This window comes from Pseudophryne corroboree, chromosome 9, assembly GCF_028390025.1.
Source record: "Pseudophryne corroboree isolate aPseCor3 chromosome 9, aPseCor3.hap2, whole genome shotgun sequence".
NCBI lineage: Eukaryota > Metazoa > Chordata > Amphibia > Anura > Myobatrachidae > Pseudophryne > Pseudophryne corroboree.
This window is the reverse complement of record NC_086452.1, coordinates 316,785,842-316,806,672: the sequence shown is the minus strand read 5'-3', so window position 1 is coordinate 316,806,672 and position 20,831 is coordinate 316,785,842. Positions and strand designations below refer to the sequence as shown.

The 20,831-nt window shown below is 51.0% G+C and overlaps 1 protein-coding gene across 1 annotated transcript in view; it reads right to left on the bottom strand.

The window, feature by feature from the left end:
* The window catches only part of LOC134958090 (FRAS1-related extracellular matrix protein 1-like), a 120,910-nt gene that overhangs the window by 76,965 nt on the left and 23,114 nt on the right, over positions 1–20,831 (bottom strand). The window contains exons 2-3 of the mRNA XM_063940448.1: positions 9,258–9,355; positions 5,233–5,330 (exon numbers count right to left, since the gene is read on the bottom strand). Of these exons, the coding sequence (XP_063796518.1) occupies positions 5,233–5,302 (70 nt within the window). The 5' untranslated portion in view covers positions 5,303–5,330; positions 9,258–9,355. The remainder of the gene's footprint in view (positions 1–5,232; positions 5,331–9,257; positions 9,356–20,831) is intronic.

Sequence of the window (20,831 nt, the reverse complement as noted above, 5' to 3'; positions counted from 1 at the left end):
GTTGGAACGATAATCTGGCAGTGTGTGGGAGCAAACGATGATCAGCCGTTTGCTCCCACACCCTAGAAAACGGCCAGAAACGGTTGGTCCAACTAGTTGGGAAAATCAAACTTGTTTGATTTTCCCAACTAATCGTTCAGGTGTAGGGAGAACTTTCCCCCCAACTGAACGATAAGTAGGCGGACACTGGCCGGCAGTGTCCACCTACTTCTGTCACCATCACTGCCTGCTGGGCAGCACTGTGGACCATGAGCCGGGAGGAGGTTCAGGGGCAGCTACGGCAGTACCAGGGACGTGCAGTCAGGGGAAGCAGGGGAGGCAGTGCCTCCCCTGTCATTAATGATTAAAATAATATAAAGAAGATACTTATGACACATATTGTGTCATAAGTATCTCCTTTATATTAATGTAATCATTATCCCTGTCTAAATGGGGTTGGGAGGCACCGATCGTGGTGCCTCCCAATCAGATAGGGAAAGGTATGGGGAGCGGGGGGCGGGAGAGGATAGGGCCTAGCAATGGGCATTAAAAGCCCATTGAATTAACATAGGAAAGCGGTACCATTAGAGGTGCCGCTTTCATACAGGGACGTGCTTTCAACCTATGAAAGCACGTCCCTGTCAGTGAGGCCACAGTGATTGGCCAGCGGATCTGTCACTGGATCCGCTGTCAATCACTGTGTGGGCGCGGCGGAGAAGATGCGGGTGACGGCGGAGGTGCAGGCGGCGGAGGTGTAAGTGGCGGTAGGCGGTGGAGGTGCGGAGGGTGGGTGGCGGCGGAGGCAGGGACGTGCAGTCAGGGGAGGCAGTGCCTCCCCTGTCATTAATGATTAAAATAATATAAAGAAGATACTTATGACACATATTCTGTGTCATAAGTATCTCCTTTATATTAATGTAATCATTATCCCTGTCTAAATGGGGTTGGGAGGCACCGATCGTGGTGCCTCCCGGTCAGATAGGGAAAGGTATGGGGAGCAGGGGGCGGGAGCGGGCGGGGCCTAGCAATGGGCATTAAAAGCCCATTGAAATAACTTAGGAAAGCGGTACCATTAGAGGTGCCGCTTTCATACAGGGACGTGCTTTCAACCTATGAAAGCACGTCCCTGTCAGTGAGGCCACAGTGATTGGCCAGCGGATCTGTCACTGGATCCGCTGTCAATCACTGTGTGGGCGCGGCGGAGAAGATGCGGGTGACGGCGGAGGTGCAGGCGGCGGAGGTGTAAGTGGCGGTAGGCGGTGGAGGTGCGGAGGGTGGGTGGCGGCGGAGGCAGGGACGTGCAGTCAGGGGAGGCAGTGCCTCCCCTGTCATTAATGATTAAAATAATATAAAGAAGATACTTATGACACATATTCTGTGTCATAAGTATCTCCTTTATATTAATGTAATCATTATCCCTGTCTAAATGGGGTTGGGAGGCACCGATCGTGGTGCCTCCCGGTCAGATAGGGAAAGGTATGGGGAGCAGGGGGCGGGAGCGGGCGGGGCCTAGCAATGGGCATTAAAAGCCCATTGAAATAACTTAGGAAAGCGGTACCATTAGAGGTGCCGCTTTCATACAGGGACGTGCTTTCAACCTATGAAAGCACGTCCCTGTCAGTGAGGCCACAGTGATTGGCCAGCGGATCTGTCACTGGATCCGCTGTCAATCACTGTGTGGGCGCGGCGGAGAAGATGCGGGTGTCGGCGGAGGTGCGGGCGGCGGAGGTGTAAGCGGCGGTAGGCAGCGGAGGTGCGGAGGGTGGGTGGCGGCAGAGGTGCGGGCGGCGGCGATGCAGAGTTTGGCAGCGGAACGGTAACCCATTTCAAAAATGGCGCCTCAGCGTCATTTTTTAAATTGAAGATGGCCGCCGCGAGCCAATCACGGCTCGCCGCGTTATCGCTCCGCCCCCTCTGGCTGACTTATATAAGTCAGCACGAGGGAGCGGCTGTCAGTCCGACGGCGGAGGAGGAGCGGAGAAGAGCTCCTGAAGGCTGAAGATGCCGGAAGTCCTGGATGGGCGGCGGCTATGCAAAAGAGCTTAGCAGCCGCCGCCCACCAGGTGAAGACGCTGGAAGTCCTGGGGTAGGCTACGGACATGCAAAAGAGCTTAATGGCCGCCGCCTCCCTGGTGAAGACGCTGGAGGAAGACGCTGTAAGCCCTGTGGAGGTGGCGCCCCCCAGGTGAAGACGCCGGAAGCCCTGGGGAGGCGGCGGCCATGCAAAAGAGCTTAAAGGCCGCCGCCCCCAGGTGAAGACCCTGTGTAATAAACTTTTTTTTTTAAAGACTGTGTGGTTGTTTTTATTTTAATATTTTCTTTACAGGTGGACAACAGGTGCCAGCAGGCCCTTTGTGTCCGGGCATGCTGGCACTTGTGGTTCTCCAAATGCCAGCATGCTCGGGCAGGCTTGCTGGGACCTGTAGGCCACCTGTAAAGAACAATATTACTATTCTTTGCAGGTGGACTACAGGTGCCAGCGGGCCATTTGTGTCCGGGCATGCTGGCACTTGTGGTTCTCCAAGTGCCATCATGCTGGGGCAGGCTTGCTGGGACCTGTAGGCCACCTGTAAAGAACAATACTAACAATGAACCCCGCACCCACCGCCACCAGGGGTGTGGGGCATAGCACTGGACTATTAGCCCAGTGCTGGTTATTGCTCGGGAGGGGGACCCCATTTTAAATTTTTGGGGTCCTCACTTCTGAGGAATACCAGCCCTGGGCTGACTAGTTTGGGGGGGGGTCAGATTAATGCTATGGCAGGGGGACCCCATACTGAGTGTCTCCCCTGCTATGGCATTACCCCCCCCCCCCCCCCCCCCCCCCCCCCCCCCCCCCCCCTGGCTGGTTCTGCCTGCTGCTGGTTTCACCACTGAAGGGGGGGCTACACTTTTTTTTTTCAAGCTATTGCGTGGGGGGGGATTGTTAGCTACTTGTGCCTCCCCAGCCACTGACCTCACCGCACGCCACTGGGCAGTACATCGCTGCTGCCGGGCTGCCCCTGTCACAACGGGACCCTCAGCAGCGGCGGCGGAGCGGGAGGAGGACCAGGGGCAGCTACGGCAGTTCATCACTGCTGCCGGGCTGCCCCTGTCACAACGGTACCCTCAGCAGCGGCGGCGGAGCGGGAGGAGGTGCAGGGGCAGCTGCGGCAGTTCATCACTGCTGCCGGGCTGCCCCTGTCACAACAGACCACAGGCAGTGGTAGCGGAGGACACCCAGCAGTGGCACCCCTCCCGCGATACCCCATGATCGCGGCGCCCCCCGCACCCAACCCATGATTGCTGCACCCCCGCACGCCACCCCCCGATCACTGGCACCCCACCTGCGGTTGCGGCACCCCCGCACCCCACCCGCGATCGCGGCACCCCCCGCACCCCACCCGCAGCTTACCCGCAATCGCGTCACCCCCCCCGCAGCTTACCCGCGATCGCGGCACCCCCCGCATATCACCCGCAATCGCGGCACCCCCCGCAGCTTACCCGTGATCGCGGCACCCCCCGCACATCACCCGCAATCGTGGCACCCCCCGCATATCACCCGCAATCGCGGTACCCCCCGCAGCTTACCCGCGATCGCGGCACCCCCCACATATCACCCGCAATCGTGGCACCCCCCGCATATCACCCTCTGCTCCCCTCCTGCAGTCACTGCCCCCCAAGATCGCAGCACCCCTTCCCGCTCACCAGGGCCAGCTCCAGCCCGCACCGGTAATTCAGCCCCCCCCCCCCCCGCCCGGGTGTCTCTGCATTCGTGGAAAGGGGTCCCATGTGTAAACATGGGACCCCTTTCAGTCCGTTTGGTCCGGGTGTTCGGTTTGTTGTTTTGCCAAGTACGTGGATTATAATCTGGACCCTGGATCAGGTGAGTATAATTATCTTTTATTTTCAGGTACCCGTGAATTCTACTTGGAGAAGAGGACCGACTGCTTCGTGTCAACATAGGTAAGTATGTGTGTGTCGACATGTGTGAAATAAATTTTTACTGTCACGGTGTGTGTCTCCTGTTTTTATTTGGGTATTTTTTTTCCATTAGAACTACAAGTACCAGTGGGCCCGTTTTTCTCCCGCATGCTGGTACTTGTGGTTCTCCAAGTACCAGCTTGCGGGGAGGCTTGCTGGGACTTGTAGTACTACTGGAAAAAAACAATATTCTTTCAATTTTCTCAAGGCTATCAGCCCCCCATCCGCAGCCTTTGGATGGGGGGGACAGCCTCGGGCTTCACCCCTGGCCCTTGGGTGGCTGGGGGGGGGACCCCTTGATTGAAGGGGTCCCCACTCCCCCAGGGTACCCCGGCCAGGGGTGACTAGTTGGATATTTAATGCCACGGCCGCAGGGCACTGTATAAAAGTGACCCCCGGCTGTGGCATTATCTGTCCAGCTAGTGGAGCCCGATGCTGGTGTAAAAAATACGGAGGACCCCTACTCTTTTTGTCCCCCGTATTTTTTGCACCAGCACCAGGCGCAGAGCCCGGTGCTGGTTTTAAAAATACGAGGGATCCCCTGTCCGTTTTTCCCACGGATTTTTAGAACCAGGACCAGCTCGAAGAGCCCGAGGCTGGTTATGCTTTGGAGGGGGGACCCCACGCTATTTTTTTTCGGGTTTTTCCCATTCCATTTAAAAAAAAAATAATAATAATAATAATCTTTTTCAAAATATATAAATAATACTTGTGCCTCCAAAAAAGACAAACCAAGTACCTAATCCCTTCTAATATAAATAGATATGCTATTACCCCCCAAAAAAACACCAAAAAAAACATGTTTTTAAATTTTTTTTATTAGATTCCGCCAGCAAAGTGTGGCGGATTGAAAATGACCGAAACTGAAACGTTAAGCTGTCAGAACAGGGTCACGTATGTTCTTGATTTTTGAAAAGTCCTAGAGTGCCGCCTATCGTTTGTGATATGTTTGCTTTTTGAAGCTCAGGAGGGCACCAGGCAAGCTGTACATTTTACTGCATTGGGAGTGCCGAATATCTACATCTGGTATATATATATATATATATATATATAACCTGCACAGTGACCCGGCACTCCTGCGGTCCCCTCCGCCAGCAAACAGCCGCTCCTGGTGCCCTCCTCGTGGAGAGAGTCCTCCGTCATACAAACAGGGTAATGAGGCGGCACTCCGGAGACTTTTCAGAGACTTTAATCAGGTGATCTACGTTTCGGGGACACAGCCCCTTCGTCAGGATAAGTGTGTGTAACAAAAAACAGTGTTTAAATACATACATAAGTGGGAATACTCACACCCGCCGCCTCCAGCCGCGTCGCCCGGTTTCCGGCCGCGTCCTTCCGGTCCCACCGGAAATGACATCATGCCGGCCCGTCCAGCTGACGCGTTGTGGCTAGGAAGAAAGAAACCATAGCAACATATAAACAAAAAATATAATAATATGCCTCCTTTCAGCCATTGCATTGTGCATCAAAACAACACTGGTGTATAAATAAGACGATCTGATCCATACGAAAAATCAAACATATATACATCTTATGGTGATCAGAACGATGTAAGTGTGAAACATAAGTTATATTAATACAACGAGCCGTAGGCTGCATATTAAAATCACGAATAAAATATAAATGTTAGTGGCATAGAAAAAATATTAATAACATAGGAAAAATTTTTTTTAGTGACATAGGAACTAATATATGTGACATAGTAAAATATGTATCCATAAGGCTATCACATTATTTTTATTGGGATTAAACCTGGTTGTTACCAGTGCAAATAATTATTGCATCATCTTCACTTGCCTAACAACTGCTCATAAAAAACATCTTAGATTAAGGGCTTCATTGAGCCCTTTAGGGGCAAGTGTGCCTAATGTGTGTATCCAACGGGACTCAAGTTGTAGGAGTTTTTTAGATCTGTCTCCACCTCTTAAAGATTTGGGAACCTGGTCAATAATTTTATAACGGAGAGTGGCCATGTTATGTTGTTTTTTAGCAAAATGACGAGCTACTGGCTGTTCGCTATCACCCGCTTTTATGGCTTCACGGATGGCATACCTGTGTTGTGCCATCCTGATCTTAAAAGTACAATCCGTCTTGCCCACATATGATAAACCACATGGGCATGTAAGTAAGTAGACCACAAACTTCGATTCACAGGATAAATACTGTTTGATGTTATATGATTTCCCAGTATGTGGATGCAAAAATTTCGTACCCGGAGTCATATAACTACACGTTGTGCATCCACTACACCGGTAACATCCCGCTTTTCTGCTAAGAAAATGTTCCTTGGCCACACTAAATTGAGAGATATCGGTTTTCATGACTATATCTCTTATACTGCTATTATTAGAATAGCTGGGTAATAATTTAGATTGGAATGCCTCACCCAACCCCTTATCAGTAGCCACAATGGGCCAGATTTGTTTGGTCTTTTTTGTCAGATGATGACTACTAGAATTAAAACGGGTAACCCAGGGAAATCTGCCCTGTAACTGTTTAGGGGGTTTTTGTTCCAGTAGTTGTTCTCTTGTGAGACTCAGCGCCCTCTTTCGTGCTATCATCAACAGTTTAATTGGATAACCTCTATCTAGGAATCTTAGGGTCATGTTGTGTAAGGCTAACTCCTTCTCATGTGGGTTAGTCGTGATGCGACATACTCTCAAGTATTGGGAAAACGGTAAGCTGCGAATCGTAGATTTAGGGTGGGAACTATCATATCTCAACACATTATTCCTGTCTGTAGGTTTCACAAACATGGATGTGTTGATCATCCCTTCTTCAAGCGTAATGCAGACATCCAAAAAATTAATGGTTTTATCATCAATGGTTAAAGTTAATTTGATGGGGCTGTCTGTGGCATTATGTGTACAAACTAGTGATTTAAGGTCATCCCAATCATCCTTCCAAAATATAAGGACATCATCTATATAACGGAAGTATAGGCTTATCCTATCACATATAGCACTGTTGTGTAAAAATAAATCATTCTCAACCTCCCACATATATGAGTTGGCGAAGGATGGTGCCACCGCCGATCCCATTGCGCAACCTGTGCGCTGCAGAAAAAAGATCTTATCATAAAGGAAATAATTGTGGGTTAGGGAGAATTCTAACAGTGCTATGAAAAAATTAATATCAGGACCTTTGTACAGTGGGTTATTGGTAATTAGTCTTCTGACAGCTTGTAGCCCCGCCCCATGCGGTATACATGTGTATAAGCTCGTAACGTCTATGGTGGCGAGGCTAATCTGTTCAGATAATTTACCCATTTCTAGAAATTTCCTGAGTAACATAGAAGTATCTTTCAGGTGTGTGCTAGTGTTCTGGATACAAGGCTGTAAAAAAGCATCACAGTACACAGATAAAGGCTCACATAACGATCCCCTGGCCGATATAATCGGTCGTCCTGGGGGGTCCAGGGGATTTTTATGTACCTTAGGAATTATGTAAAACACAGGTACAACAGGAAAATCAATGGATAAGGCTTTACAGACAGACTGTGTGATGATACCTTGTTCGACTGCATCTTTAAGCATACTGTCTAAATCTTTCTTAAATTGCCAAGTAGGATCTTGGCTCAGTCTACCATAGGTATCAGTATCAGACAGTAATCTTTCACATTCATGTTTGTATTTATCAATATCAAGGACAACTAAAGCACCCCCCTTGTCCGCATTCCTAATAATGATGTCTTGTCTCTTACCGAGACTTTTCAGGGCTGCAGATTCTTCCCGGGATATATTAGAACATGATTTCCCACATATTTCTTCCCCAACACCGTCCATCATTCTACTAAAAGTTCTGATAGACGAATTTTGTGACATGGGTTCAAACGTGGATTTCTTTAATTTCTTTAGCTGTACTGGGATGGTGGATTCCAACGACGAGTTAGAATTAATGTTCTTATTGTAATATTCCTTTAATTTAAGTGAACGCGTTAATCTGTACGATTCAATCTTCCACTGTAGCGGGTCCATCGAACTGGTAGGGATGAAAGACAGACCTTTGCTTAATACCTTATTTTCTATAGGTGTCAGTACTTTGGTTGAAAGATTGATGATCAATTGCGACCCCTCCTCGGAGGTTTTGTCCCTGCTTTGGGACCTGGCTTTCCTCCACGTCTGCCCCCCTCTCCTCGTGGGCGCACCTCGCGGCCTGCCAGTATGGCCCGGGTGCGTACCCCTAAAGGGGCATCTTGTGTCTGCTGACCTTTTTTAGACGGGGTCTCTTCAGCATCACTGGCCGACGTGCTAGAATATTGCTGTCTTGATTGTCGTCGCCTATATTGTTGCTGTCTCTGTGGGTTCTGTCTGGGATTATTGCTGTTAAGCCATAGGTATACCCTATGCTGCGCATAGTCCTGCTGAACGCGTACTAATTTTTGCTTTTTGAATTTAATAAGATCTGCCGTATATTTTTCCAGATCACTATTTAACTTAGGGAGCCATTCTGGTGGAGAAAGTTCAGTGATCTTATGCTCTAATTCAAAAGCTGTTATTTTTTGCTTAGCATTATTCATTTCACGTGCGGACTCCTCGATCACTAGTAGTAATAAATCCATAGAGCATTTATTTAGGATCGAGATCCATTTTTTGCAGAACGTTACGTCATATCTCCCTATCGTAGGCATATTATGTATGCGAAACCCACGAGGTATCTGCTTGGCTCTAAAATAATCTGATAGAGTCATGCCATGATATTTAAAGTCAATCTCTCTTTTATGAAGTTTAAGCAATTCTCTGTACATATCTTCACTAGTATTCACAGCCACTGAGTCAAATGCTGGTGTTTTAAATAGGATGTTATCCGCCTCTGCTTCGCTGAAACTTAGTGTGTCAGAGTTATCACACTGTAGAAAATGCATTGCACCCTCCAACAAATGATCACTTGTGAAGGCCATGATGGATAGATAAAATGTTATAGTGCTGTGATATATAAAGTGATACGTGCTTGTGCAAAAGTGCTCCGCAAATCCAGTGCGGTATGCGGGTTATATGATCCCACGGTGTAAACAGGGGTTGGTATGGTGCCTTGGTCTAAACCACAACAACTCCTGCGAGTGCTATGTGGTGTATACAACCTGCACAGTGACCCGGCACTCCTGCGGTCCCCTCCGCCAGCAAACAGCCGCTCCTGGTGCCCTCCTCGTGGAGAGAGTCCTCCGTCATACAAACAGGGTAATGAGGCGGCACTCCGGAGACTTTTCAGAGACTTTAATCAGGTGATCTACGTTTCGGGGACACAGCCCCTTCGTCAGGATAAGTGTGTGTAACAAAAAACAGTGTTTAAATACATACATAAGTGGGAATACTCACACCCGCCGCCTCCAGCCGCGTCGCCCGGTTTCCGGCCGCGTCCTTCCGGTCCCACCGGAAATGACATCATGCCGGCCCGTCCAGCTGACGCGTTGTGGCTAGGAAGAAAGAAACCATAGCAACATATAAACAAAAAATATAATAATATGCCTCCTTTCAGCCATTGCATTGTGCATCAAAACAACACTGGTGTATAAATAAGACGATCTGATCCATACGAAAAATCAAACATATATACATCTTATGGTGATCAGAACGATGTAAGTGTGAAACATAAGTTATATTAATACAACGAGCCGTAGGCTGCATATTAAAATCACGAATAAAATATAAATGTTAGTGGCATAGAAAAAATATTAATAACATAGGAAAAAATTTTTTTAGTGACATAGGAACTAATATATGTGACATAGTAAAATATGTATCCATAAGGCTATCACATTATTTTTATTGGGATTAAACCTGGTTGTTACCAGTGCAAATAATTATTGCATCATCTTCACTTGCCTAACAACTGCTCATAAAAAACATCTTAGATTAAGGGCTTCATTGAGCCCTTTAGGGGCAAGTGTGCCTAATGTGTGTATCCAACGGGACTCAAGTTGTAGGAGTTTTTTAGATCTGTCTCCACCTCTTAAAGATTTGGGAACCTGGTCAATATATAATTTGCCTTGGCAGCCCAACCATGCTGGTATCCATAGTTCAGTATAAAAATAAGTAAATCTAATAAATGTATGGTGGTGAAAGAAAAGCCCAGTTTCACTGAAAAAAAGACAATTCTGCATGTTTTGAAATGAAAAAAACAAAACAAAACTGAAGAACTGTAGGAAGGCACTGTCCGCCTACTTCGGTGACATCACAAGTTGGACAGAAGTTGGAAGGTTGGTTGGTCTTATGAAAAGTTGGTTAGATGTGTGGAGCACTGGTAAAAAGTTGGTGAGATGTATGGGGCACTGTTTTAGTTGAACAGACAAGTTGGATGGTTGGAAGTTTGGAGTGTTGGAGAAAAGTTGGTCTGATGTATGGCTAGCATAACTTGTGGTCAGTCCCCACCAAAAATTGTGATCTCATGCATCCACACCTACACACACCTCACATCCCGCTCCCACAGTACAGTTAACTTACCTCAGCCCATCGTGCTCTGTCTCTGGAGTCTGGAACCTGACTGCTGTACCCAGGGGCGCATCAAGAGAGGAGGAGGCCTGTGTGCAGTCTCCATCCGGACCCACTACTCTCTAGCCGACAGCACTAGGGTCACTAGGAGACCCTAGCGATGTCCCATAGTTTAATGCCGGTGCCATTTTCCCGGTGATTTCTGTGCGTGACTCTGCATGGTAAGTAATAAAAACATAGGTGCAGGGTGTGTGGTGTGAGCCGCCCTGGCCCCCAGGGATCTGTGTGCATTGCACCCATTATAATGCCTAATTCAGGCACACTGGGGGGGATAAAAGAGAGCAATTCCAGATGCGCTGTCACAGCTGCCAGCAAGGGATTGTCAGTCCCAATAGAATTTTTACAACAAAAAGCACTAAAGCCGGCGCTGGTTGTTTCTCCAATAGTAAATAATTAGAAAACTGTGGATGATTGTAAAAGCATACTTGAATTTATTTACTGAACATCAAATAAAATGAATAATAAAATTCACATATATACATAAAGTTTAAGGGCATATATGGAGCTGTGAAGCATTTGAATGTGCTGCTAGTGAGTGTCCACTATGGATCACGGACTAGAACACTGGACAAAGTTCCCTGGGAAAAAGAAATAAAGTACAGCTGGTGTTACCCGTGAGGACGGAGGCTTCCAGAGGCTTTAGAAAACAGCAAGCAAGCTGTATCACTTGTATTCAAGCTGGGTCCCTCCAGTCGGTGCTGTAATGTAAATATCCCACAGGGAAAGATTCCAAAGCAGGTGTTCCAAAACTGATTGTTAGAAGTCCATATCTGGATCCGTAATGATGTGGAGCACTGATGATAGTGGTGGTGGCAGCTTTCACACTTAACGCGTTTCCCTAGGCTCAGTCACCTAGCTTCATCAGAAGTCGTGCGTGACTCTGCATGGTAAGTAATGAAAACATAGGTGCAGGGTGTGTGGTGTGAGCCGCCCTGGCCCCCAGGGATCTGTGTGCATTGCACCCATTATAATGCCTAATTCAGGCACACTGGGGGGGATGCCCAGCACAGGGCTAGTCTGCTCCACATGTCAGGCACGTCCCCCCCTTCCCGTAGAAGTGCAAAAGCATCACACAGCAGCAATGCTTTTGCTCTTCAGGCCAGCGAAGCTTTTGCGTGCTGGCCGGGAGCTACTTGTTGCTGCCCAGGTCGCAGCGGCTGCGTGTGACATCACGCAGCAGCTGCGGCCCGCCCCCCGAACGGTCCAGCGTTGTCTGCGCTGACCGGACCATGCCCATAAAACGGCAACCAAACGCCGCTGTGCCATCCAGCGAACGCCTCTACCTGTCAATCAGGCAGAGGCGATCGCTAGGCAACGACAGCCGCCAGCGGATGCGCACTTCTAACCTGATCGCTGCACTGCGATGAACTACAGCGAGCGATCAGGTCAGAATGACCCCCATAGATACACCAGTTTCTGTACATCATCCCATATTGCTCTGTCTCCAGAGTCCAGAATCTGACGGCTGTACCTCACACATACTGCTCTGTCTCCAGAGTCCGGAATCTGACCGCTGTACCTCACACATACTGCTCTGTCTCCAGAGTCCGGAATCTGACCGCTGTACCTCACCCATACTGCTCTGTCTCCAGAGTCCGGAATCTGTCCGCTGTACCTCACCCATACTGCTCTCTCTTCAGAGTCCGGAATCTGACCGCTGTACCTCACCCATACTGCTCTCTCTCCAGAGTCCGGAATCTGACATCTGACCGCTGTACCTCACCCATACTGCTCTGTCTCCAGAGTCCGGAATCTGACATCTGACCGCTGTACCTCACCCATACTGCTCTGTCTCCAGAGTCCGGAATCTGACCACTGTACTTCACCCATACTACTCTGACTCCAGAGTCCGGAATCTGACATCGGACCACTATACCTCACCCATACTGCTCTGTCTCCAGAGTCCGGAATCTGACCGCTGTACCTCACCCATACTGCTCTGTCTCCAGAGTCCGGAATCTGACCGCTGTACCTCACCCATACTGCTCTGTCTCCAGAGTCCGGAATCCGACCGCTGTACCTCACCCATACTGCTCTGTCTCCAGAGTCCGGAATCTGACCGCTGTACCTCACCCATACTGCTCTGTCTCCAGAGTCCAGAATCTGCCATCTGACCACTGTACCTCACCCATACTGCTCTGTCTCCAGAGTCCAGAATCTGCCATCTGACCACTGTACCTCACCCATACTGCTCTGTCTCCAGAGTCCGGAATCTGACCACTTTACCTCACCCATACTGCTCTGTCTCCAGAGTCCGGAATCTGACCACTTTACCTCACCCATACTGCTCTGTCTCCAGAGTCCGGAATCTGACCACTTTACCTCACCCATACTGCTCTGTCTCCAGAGTCCGCAATCTGACCACTGTACCTCACCCATACTGCTCTGTCTCCAGAGTCCGCAATCTGACCACTTTACCTCACCCATACTGCACTGTCTCCAGAGTCTGGAATCTGACCGCTGTACCTCACCCATACTGCTCTGTCTCCAGAGTCCGGAATCTGACCGCTGTACCTCACCCATACTGCTCTGTCTCCAGAGTCCGGAATCTGACCGCTGTACCTCACCCATACTGCTCTGTCTCCAGAGTCCGGAACCTGACCGCTGTACCTCACCCATACTGCTCTGTCTCCAGAGTCCGGAACATGACCACTGTACATCACCCATACTGCTCTGTCTCCAGAGTCCGGAATCTGACCACTGTACCTCATCCATACTGCTCTGTCTCCAGAGTCCGGAATCTGACCGCTGTACCTAACCCATACTGCTCTGTCTCCAGAGTCCGGAATCTGACCACTGTACCTCACCCATACTGCTCTGTCTCCAGAGTCCGGAATCTGACCGCTGTACCTCACCCATACTGCTCTGTCTCCAGAGTCCGGAATCTGACCGCTGTACTTCACCCATACTACTCTGACTCCAGAGTCCGGAATCTGACCACTGTACCTCACCCATACTGCTCTGTCTCCACAGTCCGGAATCAGACCGCTGTTCCTCACCCATACTGCTCTGTCTCCAGAGTCCGGAATCTGACCGCTGTACCTCATCCATACTGCTCTGTCTCCAGAGTCCGGAATCTGACCGCTGTACCTCACCCATACTGCTCTGTCTCCAGAGTCCAGAATCTGACATCTGACCACTGTACCTCACCCATACTGCTCTGTCTCCAGAGTCCGGAATCTGACCACTTTACCTCACCCATACTGCTCTGTCTCCAGAGTCCGGAATCTGACCGCTGTACTCCACCCATACTACTCTGACTCCAGAGTCCGGAATCTGACATCTGACCACTGTACCTCACCCATACTGCTCTGTCTCCAGAGTCCGGAATCTGACCGCTGTACCTCACCCATACTGCTCTGTCTCCAGAGTCCAGAATCTGACATCTGACCACTATACCTCACCCATACTGCTCTGTCTCCAGAGTCCAGAATCTGACATCTGACCACTGTACCTCACCCATACTGCTCTGTCTCCAGAGTCCGGAATCTGACCACTTTACCTCACCCATATTGCTCTGTCTCCAGAGTCCGGAATCTGACCGCTGTACCTCACCCATACTGCTCTGTCTCCAGAGTCCGCAATCTGACCACTTTACCTCACCCATACTGCTCTGTCTCCAGAGTCCGGAATCTGACCGCTGTACGTCACCCATACTGCTCTGTCTCCAGAGTCTGGAATCTGACCGCTGTACCTCGCCCATACTGCTCTGTCTCCAGAGTCCGGAATCTGACCGCTGTACCTCGCCCATACTGCTCTGTCTCCAGAGTCCGGAATCTGACCGCTGTACCTCACCCATACTGCTCTGTCTCCAGAGTCCGGAACATGACCACTGTACCTCACCCATACTGCTCTGTCACCAGAGTCCGGAATCTGACCGCTGTACCTCACCCATACTGCTCTGTCTCCAGAGTCCGGAATCTGACCGCTTTACCTCACCCATACTGCTCTGTCTCCAGAGTCAGGAATCTGACCACTTTACCTCACCCATATTGCTCTGTCTCCAGAGTCCGGAATCTGACCGCTGTACCTCACCCATACTGCTCTGTCTCCAGAGTCCGCAATCTGACCACTTTACCTCACCCATACTGCTCTGTCTCCAGAGTCCGGAATCTGACCGCTGTACGTCACCCATACTGCTCTGTCTCCAGAGTCTGGAATCTGACCGCTGTACCTCGCCCATACTGCTCTGTCTCCAGAGTCCGGAATCTGACCGCTGTACCTCACCCATACTGCTCTGTCTCCAGAGTCCGGAATCTGACCGCTGTACCTCACCCATACTGCTCTGTCTCCAGAGTCCGGAACATGACCACTGTACCTCACCCATGCTGCTCTGTCTCCAGAGTCCGGAATCTGACCGCTGTACCTCACCCATACTGCTCTGTCTCCAGAGTCCGGAATCTGACCACTCTCCAGAGTCCGGAATCTGACTGCTGTACCTCACCCATACTGCTCTGTCTCCATAGTCCGGAATCTGACCGCTGTACATCACCCATACTGCTCTGTCTCCAGAGTCCGGGATCTGACCGCTGTACATCACCCATACTGCTCTGTCTCCAGAGTCCGGAATCTGACCGCTGTACCTCACACATACTGCTCTGTCTCCAGAGTCCGGAATCTGACCGCTGTACATCACCCATACTGCTCTGTCTCCAGAGTCCGGAATCTGACCGCTGTACATCACCCATACTGCTCTGTCTCCAGAGTCCAGAATCTGACGCTGTATCTCACACATACTGCTCTGTCTCCAGAGTCCGGAATCTGACCACTGTACCTCACCCATACTGCTCTGTCTCCAGAGTCCGGAATCTGACCGCTGTACCTCACCCATACTGCTCTGTCTCCAGAGTCCGGAATCTGACCACTGTACCTCACCCATACTGCTCTGTCTCCAGAGTCCGGAACCTGACCGCTGTACCTCACCCATACTGCGCTCTCTCCAGAGTCCGGAATCTGACCGCTGTACCTCACCCATACTGCTCTTTCTCCAGAGTCCAGAATCTGACCGCTGTACCTCACCCATACTGCAGTGTCTCCAGGGTCCGGAATCTGACCGCTGTACCTCACCCATACTGCAGTGTCTCCAGAGTCCGGAATCTGACCACTGTACCTCAGCCATACTGCTCTGTCTCCAGAGTCTGAAATCTGACCGCTGTACCTCACACAAACTGCTCTGTCTCCAGAGTCCGGAATCTGACCGCTGTACATCACCCATACTGCTCTGTCTCCAGAGTCCGGAATCTGACCGCTGTACATCACCCATACTGCTCTGTCTCCAGAGTCCAGAATCTGTCGCTGTATCTCACACATACTGCTCTGTCTCCAGAGTCCGGAACCTGACCACTGTACCTCACCCATACTGCTCTGTCTCCAGAGTCCGGAATCTGACCGCTGTACTTCACCCATACTGCTCTGTCTCCAGAGTCCGGAATTTGACCGCTGTACCTCACCCATACTGCTCTGTCTCCAGAGTCCGGAATCTGACCGCTGTACCTCACCCATACTGCTCTCTCTCCAGAGTCCGGAATCTAACCGCTGTACTTCACCCATACTGCTCTGTCTCCAGAGTCCGGAATCTGACCGCTGTACCTCACCCATACTGCTCTGTCTCCAGAGTCCGGAACCTGACCGCTGTACCTCACCCATACTGCTCTCTCTCCAGATTCCGGAATCTGACCGCTGTACCTCACCCATACTGCACTGTCTCCATAGTCCGGTATCTGACCGCTGTACCTCACCCATACTGCTCTGTCTCCAGAGTCCGGAATCTGTCCGCTGTACCTCACCCATACTGCACTGTCTCCAGAGTCCGGAATCTGTCCGCTGTACCTCACCCATACTGCTCTGTCTCCAGAGTCCGGAATCTGACCGCTGTACCTCACCCATACTGCAGTGTCTCCAGAGTCCATAATCTGACCGCTGTACCTCACCCATACTGCTCTGTCTCCATAGTCCGGAATCTGACCGCTGTACCTCACCCATACTGCTCTGTCTCCAGAGTCCGGAATCTGACCGCTGTACATCACCCATACTGCTCTGTCTCCAGAGTCCGGAATCTGACCGCTGTACATCACCCATACTGCTCTGTCTCCAGAGTCCGGAACCTGACCGCTGTACCTCACCCATACTGCTCTCTCTGCAGAGTCCGGAATCTGACCGCTGTACCTCACCGATACTGCACTGTCTCCAGAGTCCGGAATCTGACCGCTGTACCTCACCCATACTGCTCTGTCTCCAGAGTCCGGAAAATGACAGCTGTACCTCACCCATACTGCTCTCTCTGCAGAGTCCGGAATCTGACCGCTGTACCTCACCGATACTGCACTGTCTCCAGAGTCCGGAATCTGACCGCTGTACCTCACCCACACTGCACTGTCTCCAGAGTCCGGAATCTGACCGCTGTACCTCACCCATACTGCAGTGTCTCCAGAGTCCGGAATCTGACCGCTGTACCTCACCCATACTGCTCTGTCTCCAGAGTCTGGAATCTGACTGCTGTACCTCACCCATACTGTTCTGTCTCCAGAGTCTGGAATCTGACCGCTGTACCTCACCCATACTGCTCTGTCTCCAGAGTCCGGAATCTGACCGCTGTACCTCACCCATACTGCTCTGTCTCCAGAGTCCGGAATCTGACCACTGTACCTCACCCATACTGCTCTGTCTCCAGAGTCCGGAATCTGACCGCTGTACTTCACCCATACTGCTCTCTCTCCAGAGTCTGGAATCCGACTGCTGTACCTCACCCATACTGCTCTGTCTCCAGAGTCCGGAATCTGACCACTGTACCTCACCCATACTGCAGTGTCTCCAGAGTCCGGAATTTGACCGCTGTACCTCACCCATACTGCTCTGTCTCCAGAGTCTGGAATCTGACTGCTGTAACTCACCCATACTGTTCTGTCTCCAGAGTCTGGAATCTGACTGCTGTACCTCACCCATACTGCTCTGTCTCCAGAGTCCGGAATCTGACCGCTGTACCTCACCCATACTGCTCTGTCTCCAGAGTCTGGAGTCTGACTGCTGTACTTCACCCATACTGCTCTGTCTCCAGAGTCCGGAATCTGACCGCTGTACCTCACCCATACTGCTCTGTCTCCAGAGTCTGGAATCTGACTGCTGTACCTCACCCATACTGCTCTGTCTCCAGAGTCTGGAATCTGACTGCTGTACTTCACCCATACTGCTCTGTCTCCAGAGTCCGGAATCTGACCGCTGTACCTCACACATACTGCTCTGTCTCCAGAGTCTGGAATCTGACTGCTGTACCTCACCCATACTGCTCTGTCTCCAGAGTCCGGAATCTGACCACTGTACCTCACCCATACTGCTCTGTCTCCAGAGTCCGGAATCTGACCGCTGTACCTCACCCATACTGCTCTGTCTCCAGAGTCCGGAATCTGACCGCTGTACTTCACCCATACTACTCTGACTCCAGAGTCCGGAATCTGACCACTGTACCTCACCCATACTGCTCTGTCTCCACAGTCCGGAATCTGACCGCTGTTCCTCACCCATACTGCTCTGTCTCCAGAGTCCGGAATCTGACCGCTGTACCTCACCCATACTGCTCTGTCTCCAGAGTCCGGAACCTGACCGCTGTACCTCACCCATACTGCTCTGTCTCCAGAGTCCGGAATCTGACCGCTGTACCTCACCCATACTGCTCTGTCTCCAGAGTCCAGAATCTGACATCTGACCACTGTACCTCACCCATACTGCTCTGTCTCCAGAGTCCGGAATCTGACCACTTTACCTCACCCATACTGCTCTGTCTCCAGAGTCCGGAATCTGACCGCTGTACTCCACCCATACTACTCTGACTCCAGAGTCCGGAATCTGACATCTGACCATTGTACCTCACCCATACTGCTCTGTCTCCAGAGTCCGGAATCTGACCGCTGTACCTCACCCATACTGCTCTGTCTCCAGAGTCCAGAATCTGACATCTGACCACTATACCTCACCCATACTGCTCTGTCTCCAGAGTCCAGAATCTGACATCTGACCACTGTACCTCACCCATACTGCTCTGTCTCCAGAGTCCGGAATCTGACCACTTTACCTCACCCATACTGCTCTGTCTCCAGAGTCCAGAATCTGACATCTGACCACTGTACCTCACCCATACTGCTCTGTCTCCAGAGTCCGGAATCTGACCACTGTACCTCACCCATACTGCTCTGTCTCCAGAGTCCGGAATCTGACCACTTTACCTCACCCATACTGCTCTGTCTCCAGAGTCCGGAATCTGACCACTTTACCTCACCCATATTGCTCTGTCTCCAGAGTCCGGAATCTGACCGCTGTACCTCACCCATACTGCTCTGTCTCCAGAGTCCGGAATCTGACCACTGTACCTCACCCATACTGCTCTGTCTCCAGAGTCCGGAACCAGACCGCTGTACCTCACCCATACTGCGCTCTCTCCAGAGTCCGGAATCTGACCGCTGTACCTCACCCATACTGCTCTTTCTCCAGAGTCCAGAATCTGACCGCTGTACCTCACCCATACTGCAGTGTCTCCAGGGTCCGGAATCTGACCGCTGTACCTCACCCATACTGCAGTGTCTCCAGAGTCCGGAATCTGACCACTGTACCTCAGCCATACTGCTCTGTCTCCAGAGTCCGAAATCTGACCGCTGTACCTCACACATACTGCTCTGTCTCCAGAGTCCGGAATCTGACCGCTGTACATCACCCATACTGCTCTGTCTCCAGAGTCCGGAATCTGACCGCTGTACATCACCCATACTGCTCTGTCTCCAGAGTCCAGAATCTGACGCTGTATCTCACACATACTGCTCTGTCTCCAGAGTCCGGAACCTGACCACTGTACCTCACCCATACTGCTCTGTCTCCAGAGTCCGGAATCTGACCGCTGTACTTCACCCATACTGCTCTGTCTCCAGAGTCCGGAATTTGACCGCTGTACCTCACCCATACTGCTCTCTCTCCAGAGTCCGGAATCTAACCGCTGTACCTCACCCATACTGCTCTGTCTCCAGAGTCCGGAATCTGACCGCTGTACCTCATCCATACTGCTCTGTCTCCAGAGTCCGGAACCTGACCGCTGTACCTCACCCATACTGCTCTCTCTCCAGATTCCGGAATCTGACCGCTGTACCTCACCCATACTGCACTGTCTCCATAGTCCGGTATCTGACCGCTGTACCTCACCCATACTGCTCTGTCTCCAGAGTCCGGAATCTGTCCGCTGTACCTCACCCATACTGCACTGTCTCCAGAGTCCGGAATCTGTCCGCTGTACCTCACCCATACTGCTCTGTCTCCAGAGTCCGGAATCTGACCGCTGTACCTCACCCATACTGCAGTGTCTCCAGAGTCCATAATCTGACCGCTGTACCTCACCCATACTGCTCTGTCTCCATAGTCCGGAATCTGACCGCTGTACCTCACCCATACTGCTCTGTCTCCAGAGTCCGGAATCTGACCGCTGTACATCACCCATACTGCTCTGTCTCCAGAGTCCGGAATCTGACCGCTGTACATCACCCATACTGCTCTGTCTCCAGAGTCCGGAACCTGACCGCTGTACCTCACCCATACTGCTCTCTCTGCAGAGTCCGGAATCTGACCGCTGTACCTCACCGATACTGCACTGTCTCCAGAGTCCGGAATCTGACCGCTGTACCTCACCCATACTGCTCTGTCTCCAGAGTCCGGAAAATGACAGCTGTACCTCACCCATACTGCTCTCTCTGCAGAGTCCGGAATCTGACCGCTGTACCTCACCGATACTGCACTGTCTCCAGAGTCCGGAATCTGACCGCTGTACCTCACCCACACTGCACTGTCTCCAGAGTCCGGAATCTGACCGCTGTACCTCACCCATACTGCAGTGTCTCCAGAGTCCAGAATCTGACCGCTGTACCTCACCCATACTGCTCTGTCTCCAGAGTCTGGAATCTGACTGCTGTACCTCACCCATACTGTTCTGTCTCCAGAGTCTGGAATCTGACCGCTGTACCTCACCCATACTGCTCTGTCTCCAGAGTCCGGAATCTGACCGCTGTACCTCACCCATACTGCTCTGTCTCCAGAGTCCGGAATCTGACCACTGTACCTCACCCATACTGCTCTGTCTCCAGAGTCCGGAATCTGACCGCTGTACTTCACCCATACTGCTCTCTCTCCAGAGTCTGGAATCCGACTGCTGTACCTCACCCATACTGCTCTGTCTCCAGAGTCCGGAATCTGACCACTGTACCTCACCCATACTGCAGTGTCTCCAGAGTCCGGAATTTGACCGCTGTACCTCACCCATACTGCTCTGTCTCCAGAGTCTGGAATCTGACTGCTGTAACTCACCCATACTGTTCTGTCTCCAGAGTCCGGAATCTGACCGCTGTACCTCACCCATACTGCTCTGTCTCCAGA